A 13170-nucleotide genomic window follows, 5' to 3' on the forward strand; every position below is an offset into this window, starting at 1 on the left:
CTCACTGCACAGTTTACCTTGAAAAAGGCAATAGCTAATCGATGATCAGACGGTGTAGCTATAACAACCTTAAAAACATTGAAAGAAAACATTCAGATTCATATGGTTCAGATTCAGTAATATTTTGATTTGTTGAAAACCGAATCTTGGATGTTACGCCATTTGCCTTTACCTCCATTCAATGATATTACAAAATGGTCAATTATCCGGTTCTAATACTCGTTTAATTTACTTCTAATATGATTTCTGATATGCAGTATTTTTTTAGGATAAATTATAAATGGGCTCACAACATTTGGCTCTTTTAAAAATCACCATGTTATTTTGGGAGTAACTAGCATAATTTATTCAAAATTATAAATATTTAACACGAGAATAATTTTCCATATTCTTAATAACTATAGTGACCTGAATAAACAAGTTTGTTCAAAGCTTAATTGAGGCTGTGGCCCTTAAGATCGTAAATTCATATTAATAATTGTCATTATCAGAACTTAAAATTATTACAAAACTATCGAATATTACATTTATTAAAACTGCTTATGTTGTATTTATGTCACTTGTTTGCTTAAATCGCAAATTTACTAACAACTTAAAAGCAAAGAAAAGTCCACAAAAATTCATATCTTTATAGAAAACGTTTCGGAGACCAGCTCCATCAAAGACCACTACATCCTCCCAAACTAACGGTCTGGTGTGCCATCTCACAATTTGGTGTGATAGGCCCATACTTCTTTGAGGAGGAGGTGAATAAAGTGGGTAATATTGAACATAGGTAATATTGAACATGTATTATGGGTAGATGTTAAGAATGCTAAGAATGCGGCGCGGTTGTTTCGAGACCGTGGGAAGCTGAACGCTGGCGAGGGAAATTCCATTCGAAGGAATGTGGCGTCTCTTCGAGGGTTAGGCGTAACAGTGCGCGACACTAGCGTATATAAGGACCTTAAAAATTCACGCCAAGGGTTGTTGGTTCTACGGCGGTGACCGTCACGCACGTACGGTCTGCAGTTAGCGGACGTAACGGCCGCGGCCGTGAGGCCGGCGGTTTGTCGTTTTCGAACATTGGCGGTCGCGACTTGCGAGAAACTTAGACTCACCGAGGCAGTTACGATTCCTGTGAGTGCGTCAAACATATACAATGAACGGCTATGACTTCAACATATTATACGGTCAACATCAACACTACGGCTGCGACTCAGCCGTGAGACAATGCGAGGAGCCACGAGTTGTCCAGCGATAATAACACCTGCAGTCACGGAGACTCAACTACAGAGCACGGCGGGGAAATTATCATCGGTACGGTCATCGGTACGGCACAGCTCTCATCAGAAGAAACAATACGGTCACAACCATCAGCCGCAGTAAACCTACAAGTAATCTACGGCCAGACTGACCGTGAGACATCTATATCAACGAGATACGAAAGTCATGAAGAAAGAGCAACTGTGAAGAGAGATGCGCGATACAGCTGCAGTACGGCCACTTGAAATACGGCTGCACCGCGCGGTGACAGCCGCGGTACGGTCGCTGAACATACGGCCGTAAACGGGTGCGCAAGTTACGGTCGTTTACAACAGTCGTACGGCTCAACGGAACTGCAATGTATCAACAATTGGTAAAATTAGATGATTTTACATGATGATGATTTAACTGATAGATTTTGGACTTTGATTTTGTTCAGCTCACCTTTTTCATGTACTAGAGATTTTTGTTAACGTAGGATGTGAACTTGAATTTCTCAATTTAATATGAAATGTATCAGTGTTTCATTACACCCTCTCTTTGTACTATATTTTGCCGTAACCTATCCAAAAAGAGAACCTTTTCATCTGTGCCAATCAAGTGCCACTCGGCAAACCACCTGACAAAACGATAAGTAATGAATACCGGTATCTTGAACCTGAACGTAACGTAAAATTGGTGGAGTAATCACTCCGAGTCTCCAACCTTAAAATATATGAGACGATCAGAAACGTCTCTCTTTTCTTTTTAAACCCCTATTTAATCAGAGGGAGTAACCGTGACATTGAATTCCGAACGCTTTGCTGCAATGTTGCAAAATTTATTGCAGCTCAGAATGGAAAACATTGTTGAAAATTAATCATTGGGAGACGTGTGGTTCCAGCAGGATGGGGCTACAGCTCACACAGCCCGAATGTCACTAAATGTTTTGAGACGCATGTTTCCCGGAAGTCTGGTAGCTCTGAGGGGTGATTTACAGTGGCCTGCAAGGTCACCTGATTTGAGCATTTGCGATTTCTTTCTTTGGGGGACATCTAAAAGAATGGGTGTTCAGAAGTCGCCCTCACACCCTACCACAGCTAAGGGAGCGATTATTGCAGAGGGTATGGCCATACTTCGCCATATGTGTGAACGTGCTGTAGGAAACTTCCGAAAAAGACTCCAACAATGTGTTGCAGCTAACGGCCACCATCTTCCTGATATTGTTTTCAAAACATTAGTATGCTAAATGATATGTTATGCTAACCTCGAGGAAAATAAACTTTCTTCTTTACGTACCTCCATTACTCTTTTATTTCGCCTCTAAACTGCTCAATTGGTTCTGCCCAACCCTGTATTATACGGTTCTCTACTCCCAATGGCTCTTTTCAATTTGTCGTTGTACAGGTAAACTTTATCAGAGTACGCTCTTAAACTTTTTACCTTAAAAAATATCATAACATTTTTGAAATTTTGAAACTGTTGTAGAAATAATTCATATTAATCTGTACAATTATTTTGCCAACAATATCATAAATCTGATGAAATACCCAAGTGTATGTAATGACCCACACTATTCCACCCTTTCAACATGCATGAAATAAAAAAATGTTCGCACACTAAATTGAAAGCGTTTAGCACAGAGCATTATCCGAATTATTCTCTCATTTAATTTTTAGAATAAATCTAGCATAACATTATAACCTGATTTTTTTCCTTTTCGCTTATACCATCGAATTTTCAGGTATTGTGGTTCTCTCCATCACGTTCGAGCTACGATCACAATTTCATTAGCAACGTCAGCTTCACCTTCAAGTGGGAGACCGTGCCTTATGACTAAAGGCTTTTGAAAGTTAATTTAAATTCATTCTATTCGCCCTTGAAAAATTATTGGCCTGGTGTTATTTACGTGTCGCACTGTATGAACAAAGTTCGCCTTGGCCCTCGCGTTCTTCGCGATCGAAGTTAATGATGCCGATGCGAGGTGGCTTTGCCAACAACCCTCATGGAAGAAACGCTATGACATACGGATTGAAGTTATCTCTTTGTTGCTTCATACGGAAAATAACGTCAAGGAATATTCGATATCGAGTCCGGGTATCGTTCTTCAATATTGAAGCGGTACTATACTCATCGCTAGAATTTTTTAATTTCACGAATAAGATACTCAAACATCCCGTTGCTCTAAACGGTAACAAAGTAGTCAAAGAGAAGCACCGCAAGTTCTACATATGAGAGATGATACAAGTTGATATGAGAGATCGATGGCTGAGGCTTTCTAATGAACTTAATTAAGGCCAAATTTTAGCTGGGTTAGCGTATCAATATTTTCATCGGAAGCAAACAGGCTTCATATTAAAATCAAGACATCCAATGATTTTTGACATTCATCTGAGACAAATTTGAACAAACTTGTTTATTCAGGTCACTATAGTTCTTAAGAATAGTGAAAATTATTCTCGTGTTAAATATTTATAATTTTGAATAAATTATGCTAGTTGCTCCCAAAATAACTAGTGATTTTTAAAAGAGCCAAATGTTGTGAGCCGCGTTATAATTTATCCTAACAAAATACTGCATAGCAGAAATCATATTAGAAGTAAATTAAACGAGTATTAGAACCGGATAATTGACCATTTTGTAATATCATTGAATGGAGGTAAAGGCAAATGGCGTAACATCCAAGATTCGGTTTTCAACAAATCAAAATATTACTGAATCTGAACCATATGAATCTGAATGTTTTCTTTCAATGTTTTTAAGGTTGTTATAGCTACACCGTCTGATCATCGATTAGCTATTGCCTTTTTCAAGGTAAACTGTGCAGTGAGCTTGAACATTTGCCGATAGACGGTGGGTATGATTGTGGTGCTGCAAATGTTTTATAAGATCAGATCATTTTATGGATTCTGTCGGTTTTGTAATACGATTTTAATCAGTGGTAAAATTATAATTCAACATCCCAGTAAAGCAGCTGTAAAGGTTAACATAATTATTTTTTGTGAACACAACCCGTGTGTAGCTTCTTGCGTTATAAATGGCCTGGTAGAGGTTCGGCCCTAATTTCTGATGTACGGTCTCCACTTGATGGTGAAGCTGACGTTGCCGTAGCTGCCGATGATGGTGAAGATGGTGAAGCTGCCGCTTGGAGCTTGACTGTGATGGATCGAACCACAACACCTGAAAATATGTGAACGATTGGAAAAATTTGAATAAGTACGAATAATATCACTTTAGTAGCAACTCAGATTAAGAAATGGTACCATATACACGAAATACGTTTCATGATTAAAAATTCCTTATCACGAGTAGGTCGTTCATTATTTATTGTTAAAATCAAAAGTCCATCAGTTATATTTTCCACAGCTAACAATGATAAAGTTATTCAGATAGCATAAGATGAATACATTAAAAACTTAATAGCAAAGAAAACTCCACAAAAATTCATAGTATCTTTAAAGAAAACGTTTCGGAGTCCAGCTCCATCGTCAGTTCGAAAATATTGTATATTTTTAAACATAGGCCTAGTTTGAATTTAGCTTTTAGCTCTTACCCGCTTGAAATTGTAAATAGGTAGGTTTTGCAGCTTAGGTTTTTCGTTGTATTCTTGACTTGCATTAATCACTGATTTATCTGTGTTCTAGAATTTTCGAACTGACGATGGAGCTGGACTCCGAAACGTTTTCTTTAAAGATACTATGAATTTTTGTGGAGTTTTCTTTACTATTAAGTTTTTATTGAATTTGCGATTCAAGCAAACGAGTGATATTATTACATGAATACATTAGTTGATAAATCTGCAAATATCAAGTTGGGAAAACAACAGCGGCAAAACCCATGTTTCATAGCTATAAACCACGGCTGAAATGGTTTCTTTCATCATTCATGCTTAAAATTTCGGCAACAATTATTGAAAATACATGAATCATTTGAATGAATTTAATGTCTTTTTATACCCACATCATACATGAGAACATCTCCGTCGTTATTTTTTTATAAAGGCCATCACTATGACTGTGCTGTTATTTCTTGTCCCGACGGACATGCTGGGTGGCGACTAATGTGATGCCACATAATTAAGTAGCCTCCTAATTTCAAATTAACTTTGTGATATGGCATTATCAGCTAGTGCACACGTTTTCCAAAGGAACTTTGTGATATCATTCAACTTTTAGCGTATAAATATAGCAGGTTAAAATTGTTTTCTCGCAAAATCAGTATTTTTCAATAAATATATTGGTGATAATGATGCATTTCTATGATCCCGAACTCCAAATTTGCCTGTAGGGCCAAGCGTTGAATGTAGATAATGCATTTCTACAAATAACAACAACAGAAGTGCAACTACAGTGCTGCAACCTAATGTAGCAAAATCTGTCACTTCAGATGCAACCATGAACTACCGGGACTCTCTAGTCCCGCTTATACAATTTTTACCATTAATATATATTTAATTTTTTTTTACAGGCACTATTCAGTCCTAATTTACTGTGATTCTCTAGAAATATTTCAATAAGAAGTTTTAGAACGCATAGCCGTTACAAAAGGGCTAAATAAGGTTAGAAGGAGACTAGGGACTCGCAGGACGCAGATTATACACGTGGCTGGTATTATGACCTAAATATTAAAGTTGTCACTCCTTTTAATGAGAATGTAAATCATTAGTGTGGATTACCATATGAGGCCGTGGCTATGCTGATTTTATCTACTCCAGCCCTAGGCTGAGTAGGCATGATAACATGACAAAATTCCTATCAATCTAGGGTAACACGGTGCAACGGGATCACTGCGGGTCATGGGCCTATAGCGGGTTTCCTGCTAAGTATGGCAGATATTGGTCCGTGTGCTCTACCGCCGGTCGACAGTTTCACTGGGCTGAAGTATGTGGCTCTACGTTTTGCTAAGAGTTTGCGTTGGCAAGTTACTTACTTGCAAATAACTGTTTTAGCCCAGATAAAAGTTTTTTTTTTTTTTTGCAGCTGTAAAAACTGTTTTCGATTATTCTATATGAAGCTTTTGAAAATACCGTGAATTATATTTTGAGAGTAATATTTATAGGGGTAATTTTGAGTTCAAGTATAGACTATTAGCTTTTAAAATAAAATGTTGGCATGATATAAATTGAAGTGATACCTATATAGCGGAGCAATGGGCCCGTGCGTGTCGCGGGGCAAAGCGCCCATGCATGGTGGGCTCAAAATCCCTCTGTGAAGTATTGTGTTATACATTATGGGATTTATCTCAATGAGCTCTTCAAAACTATGACTGGCTTTCTGAATTACAAATTACACTTTATATATCGTATGATTTTTTTGATTTGCCGCATTAAAGCAACAGGTTCTAGTTCTAATTATGCATATTTATGACCCGTTATCATTCTTTCACCCTTACTAAATTATGCGCAACTATAAAAGGAAGGCCAATATAGCCAGCTTTTCTCAAACTGAACTTTAGAATGTTTTAGAGGAAATTATGAATGACAAATTGCCAAGTAAACGTTGCGTCGGCCCAAAGACGGCAAGATGAAGCAACCTGGAGTTCTGTGTTTAGGAAGATACGATAAACATATCCGTGGCTGAAATCAGGAGCGAGTACGAACCTCCTGCACATAAGATAATATCTGGATTATGGACGAAAGTGGAACGAAGTTTTTTGGCCAAGTAAATATATTTTTTCTAGCCAATGATGTATTTTTTCATGCCAAAGATGTATTTTTTATGGCATGGATATATTTTTCAAGTCAAGGATATTTATTTTTACGTCAAGGAAATATATTTTTTTCACGTTAATGATAGATTTTTTGAGCCAAGAATTTATTTGTTTAGTTATGGATATGATTTTTAAAGTTGGTAATACATGAATAAACGTAATATTTTTATTATATTTATCTCATTTTAAACTGTAAAGTGTTGTCTTAGCATCTTTAAAACAAAAAATATGCAATTGGAGTAAAAGGAACAGGGGTGGGCATCCTGCCCCAAGCCCATGGGCCCATTGCCCCAGGGGTGGGGCAATGGGCACATTTTGTCACTTTTTACAAAATAGTGTTTCACTAGAAATTGAAAAAAAAACTCTATAGGATTTTAATTCACATCATACATTCCTCATTAGTTGTAACTTTAAACAAAACAATGAACTACCTCGTATCAATTAAATTTTCATCTAAAATTTAGTTTAAAAAAGGGGTGGGCGCGTTGCCCCATGTTACCCTTCTTTTAAGTACAAAACTAATACATTTCTGCATGATATCCAAGTATTAAATTTTAACACTGTCATAACTACTCACCCAGTAAATTAATTTTAACACAACACACGAGAAAATGCTCGGTAGACTCTATTGTAGAGCGGCAGAAGAGGAATAGCGCTGTAATCCCTAACATAAACCCTAATGGCACATATAGCCATATAACTCACTAATGAAGGCGAAATGTAAAAAATTTTCATGAGCTAAACATCACCGTTAGATCTAATGAATAAGTGTACCAAGTTTCATCGACCGTGGGATGCATGCCAGCTGCTCAATTAGGTGCCAGGATGACAATATCTATAACATTTAGATGGTTGATGTTGGCTCCAGGGCTGATTTGAGAGTTAATTTGCTGGTCTACGGTTGCGCACTCCATCGAGCTATGTTAGTTACTCTGGGAGATATTCGATCTTGTTCACTGAATTTTGAGATTGGCCGTGAAACCGGCCACGAGATCTGCCGCAAGTCCGACCGTAAATTTGTCCGGGACGTGCCGTGATGGTTTTTGGGGTAAGAAGTTCATCCGTCAATGCACTTCCCTCCTCTGTTCCTTGTCTCTACTTCAAGCTTTCGAACCTGGACAAATCATATTAAACCCCAACTGCACCATCGAAAGTTACCATCAATAATTTAAGAAGAATCTGAAGTATTGGAAACATTTCAATCACTTAATACCGAGTATTCTTGAAAACCAAGATAATCACCCACGGAATAATCCAAAATTTATGCATTTAAATTTACTCATGCCACAGTATTTATTTGCCTAAAATATAATCAAGACCTAGCGCACTCTTAAATGTTCTTCTATGTGACAGAATGTCCGTCTGAAGGGGTTATTTCAAGCTGCGCTCTCCGGCTTCTTGCTGCAGCAAATAAAGTCGAGGAAGACTTTTAACGGAGACCTTTTATGGTTATTCGTCAATGGTTTGATGTCATTTCCATTGGAGAAACGGTCGGTTGAATCTCTTGGGACATTGGAATGATGAGTTCCTGGAATAGTGACCCCGAAAGAAGATTGAATTTTGACAGTCCTGCTCTGAGGCGGACTGGCATGGGTTTCCCGGTCGTAATTTGCAGGTTCAGTAGCAAACCATTTGTTGAAATCTACATATGTTTTGGGGTAAAGCTGGCTTTCTGTGATTGGAGGGGGAATTGAATGGAGATGTGTAGAATTTTGAGGTACGAGAAATGTCGAACTAACGTGTGACGTCGATAATGATACTACTTTCTTAGTTGGCCTATGTGTCCGTGTTGGAGACTTTTCATTACGCCGCTGCATTTGCGACAACGAGAAAGCAATTTCAAGTTGCTGTAGGTAAGAATCTAGATCAGAAATCTGGCACTGATTTTGTGGTTGCGTTTGTTTCGTTGAGGATGGGATTGCAGGTTGCAATCGAGAAGTGTTTGAGTCAGCAGTCTTTCCGACTTCTTTTTTCGTTTTGGGTGTATACGGTGGCGATAGGGCAGAAACTGATATAGGCGATAGAGCAGTTCCACCAACACGTTTTTTTGGCGCTAAATCTGAAGCCAGTCCCCTGCCGGAATGGCTTATTTCTGGATGAACGGTCGGCAATAAAGACTTGATGTTCACTTTACACTCACCTAGAGTCCATTGGTACGGACACTCACGATTTTGGGCCGTATTGAATTTGAAACATTTATAAGACTGGAATTTGGATTCCTTTCCGTCTCGCCTAGTGTGTTCCCCATCGCTTGGAGTGTTCGCAAGAGAATGGTTGTTCGCAACCGCTTTACAGTTATTATAAAGCCACCTGACTATGGCATCGTCCACTTCGATTGCGATCTGCAGCTCGTGAGGACCCCAGCGAACTTTGTTCATGCAGTGCGAAGCGTGGCGGAAACCAGACCAGGATTTTGTCATGGGCGAATCTTCAGAATCCAAGTCAACTTTCTTCAACATTGAATCATAATTATTTTTTGTGAACACAACCCGGGTGTAACTTCTTGCGTTATAAATGGCCTGGTCGATTAGGTAGAGGTTCGGCCCTAATTTCTGTAGCACAGTCTCCCACTTGATGATGAAGCTGACGTTGCCGTAGAAATTGTGTTTGAAGCTCGGCTGTGATGGAGCGAACCACAACACCTGAAAATATTTGAACAATCAGAAGATTGGAATAAGTACGGATAGGATCACTTTATGGGCAGCTAAGATTAAGAAATATTGCCGAATACACAAAACAAGTCAGACGATTAAAAATCCTTATCACGAGCAGGTCGTTCATGATTTATTGTGACAATCAAAAGTCCATCAGTTATAGTCTCTACAGCTAACAACGATAAAGTTATTCAGATAGCATAAGATGAATACATTAGTTAATAAATCTGTAAATATCTAGTTGCAAAAACAACAGCGGCAAAACCCATGTTTCTAAGCCATAAACCACAGCTGAATTTTTGTTTGATCATTTATGCTTAAAATTTCGACAACCGTTATTAATAATACATGAATCACAATGCATTGTATTTTTTACAGCTTAAAAGCACGCACCCGTTGTCGCAGCCTCACGTGGCTGTTGGTGAGCGGTTGCGGCACGAGCATCTTCGTGCGGGCGGCTGCTTCGAAGTCGTCGAAATGAACGTATCGGCTGATATCATCAAGATCAGCATACTTAGGACTGTCTAGAGGCTTCACTGGTTGAAAACTTGTCTTTTTCACCATTTTTAATCTGCGATTTTTAGGCTACAACAAAACTTATTTGGTTATAGTTAGTTTTTAATCAGGCCTCAAGGGAAACCGCTAAATGTTGTAAAATCATATCATAAAAATATCACATTGTTATTTTGTGGTAAAATCATTTGAATATATTTAATATCTTTCAATACCCGCATCATGGACGAGAACATCCACGTCGTTATTTTTTGGTGCAGGTAGCGGCCCTCACTAAGACTGTGCTGTTGTTTCTTGTACCGACGGTCATGCTGGGTGGCGACTAATGTCGTCACCCAGAACCTGAGACCCAGCCTCTACTCAACAGGCATCTGACGTTGAGAAACGTTGATTAGACGTTGTTTTGAATGAATTAGCTCATATTCAACGTTTTTTAATGTCATTTGCCTGGAGGGATATGTTGTCTCGGATGGTTCAACCCTATGCGATCCTAGGAGCTCAAATGTACTAAACCTGAGTAAGTCCTTGACGCAATTCTAAAAACGTTCGTATAATATTCAGTAATTATTAAGTTATCATTACTAACGCGAAAGCATTTATTTAAAAGCGGTGGTTCGTTATGTAACAGATACCTCATTAGGATTAGGTTGACATTGCCAATGCATTTACTTGACTGGTATGTTTGAAAGCAATTGTGTTTTTAGAATGTGATTTGAAACTGGTTGGAGTTTGGAAAATGAAGTGCTGATAAGGTAGTAGGCAATGTGCAAGAATACTGTGGGATAGTTGTGATGAATTATTGGACGAAAATTATCATAGAAAAATTGTGTCAGTGCCTCAAAAATGAAAAAGCAAAATGACGTCAGTGAAAAATGAATCAAGAGTTCAACCCGACCGTAATGTGAAGACCAATGACGTGGACAATCGGTAAACAATTTGAATTCTTTATTATATTAAGTTAATTTAGCGCCTTAGGAGTTGATAGAAGTATTAAAAAAACTTTGTTCATCTATCTGCATTTAAAACAATCGACGATAGCTTCGGGATCTTGAAAAATCTTATGAATTAATGTCATTTGCACATGAAATAAATTCCATCTGCCCCATGTTTTCGTTTCTTACTTTACACACTTTTGTCCAGTAATTGCATGTTTCATATGCCGCACGTACGTACTAACGTTTACTGTTGATAGGTCCTGGATTAATTAACTGTCACGGGATAAACATGCAATTCTAGTATGCAACCACAGTTAACAATTGGACTTGTTACTATGAACCTAAGCGCTTAGAACACTCGTGCACACTGATAAGACATAACCTTCGTAGGTCCTGAGATGCTATGGACACATCGACTGCAGGCTACTCGGAAAAAGACTCTTGCCGTTGATATCGTCAGTTGTGATAAATTCATATCTCATGCGATCCTGACTCACAAAAAAATGAGACAACTTCTGTGTGATCTAGGTACTGTGATGTTAATTCTTGGAAGCAACTCAGCTTTGCAACATTCACTTAATTTATGGTAAAATATGTTTCTTCTGAAATAAAACTTGAAAAAATTTTCATGCTTGGAAGATATTTTACTACCTTTCTTTTACTTCATTTATTTTCTAGGCATTTGATACAAAGCTTGTTAACAAAGTATTTCAAGAGACAATAAGAGTTTCCAACTTGGACTTCTTGCTCTATTGAAATGTTTGTCAAGCATCATTTTACTAGCATCATTTTGTCAAGCATCATTTTTACGTTAATTTCATTATTTGTCACTAACAGGATTTCTAGATATTTTAACTTTGTAATATGTATATTACTATGATATTATTTTATATTTATAATTTTGTAATATTTACAATTAGTAAATGATGAAGAAAACCATAAACCGACCTGCACCATGACCCCAGATTACATTCATTAGCCATACGCTAACCACGAAGTTGGTTTTCCAATATCATTTGTCTCCAATGGTAACAGTTTTGAGTTCTACTATATGAACTGAACTGTACTGAAACTATCAGCCACGTATCGTTCGTTCTCATCTGTGCCCTGAAATAATAGCTCTTCGTTGTTTTACAATCGGCTGATTTAAAGATGTTCAATGTTAATTTTGTGTTTTACTTTTATCGTTAGTAGGAAATGCGCTGTTCAGTATCACAGAAAGCGCCATGTAATTTCCACAATGTTTGTGCATGCAAAATGATAGATTAGGTTCTTGTGATATTAAATGCGATAGCGATTGAAACTAGGAACATTTACGAAGGTAAAATCAGGACGTCATATATTTAAAGTCAAGCTTTTTTAGGGTTTCCTACCTAATCTGCTAAACTTTCATCTTGAATATAACGTTTCGACGATCGCACGGCCGAGTAACTGCAATAGAAAAATTAGCTTGTATGAATGCTATCAGACCCAAGATAAGATATGCCTGCTCTGCAGCTGGCCCTGTGCATACCTGAAATGAATTCCCGCATGTATTCAAATAGAATAATAATTATAAGATATCCTGTAAAATAACCCATGCAGGAGTTAACGGAAGAATTTAAGAAATATTTGATCTCATTTGATTGAATAATCCAATTTTATTTCAAGTCCTGCAGCTCTTCCAGGGTTTTGGATACGCGAGAGCTGCGTATTGGCTGTTTAGTGTACTGTTTATTTTACTGCTATCTGTACTGTTTAGTATTCTGCTAACTGTTCTGTTTACTTTATTGCTAACTGTACCGTTTACTTTATTGCTAACTGTACCGTTTACTTTATTGCCATTCATGTGCTGCCAGGGAAAAAATATGCAAGAAGCTGTTGCAGGTCTCCGATTATACAGGACATGGAATTTCACAGTAGAGTAAACCACCTCACATGCATCGCGTGTCGTAAGCTTACAAAATCTAAAAGAGACAAGGAAATAATGTAAATAGCCTCACAAATCAACCTCTACCAAGCCATTATTCAAGTACTTATGAATTGCATAGCTAATAGTTATGTTACGATAGTGCAAGGTGTTGCTTCTGAGGAATTTTAGCTCGAGTGTTTATCTTATATTGAGAAGGTAAAGTCAGATTTTCTTAGATTAAAAA

At 37.7% G+C, this 13170-nt stretch overlaps 1 protein-coding gene across 1 annotated transcript; it reads right to left on the reverse strand.

Annotated features, from left to right (window-relative positions):
- Positions 1-7786: 7786 nt before the first annotated feature.
- LOC108665562 lies at positions 7787-10178 on the reverse strand. The gene is made up of 2 exons (XM_018152330.2): positions 9981-10178; positions 7787-9575 (listed from the first exon to the last, which is right to left on the reverse strand). The coding sequence occupies exons 1-2, from the start codon at positions 10149-10151 to the stop codon at positions 8310-8312; spliced, it is 1437 nt and encodes a 478-aa protein (XP_018007819.1). The 5' UTR covers positions 10152-10178; the 3' UTR covers positions 7787-8309.
- Positions 10179-13170: the final 2992 nt, after the last annotated feature.

This window comes from Hyalella azteca, unplaced genomic scaffold (assembly GCF_000764305.2).
Source record: "Hyalella azteca isolate HAZT.00-mixed unplaced genomic scaffold, Hazt_2.0.2 contig7278, whole genome shotgun sequence".
NCBI classification, from domain to species: Eukaryota; Metazoa; Arthropoda; class Malacostraca; order Amphipoda; family Hyalellidae; genus Hyalella; species Hyalella azteca.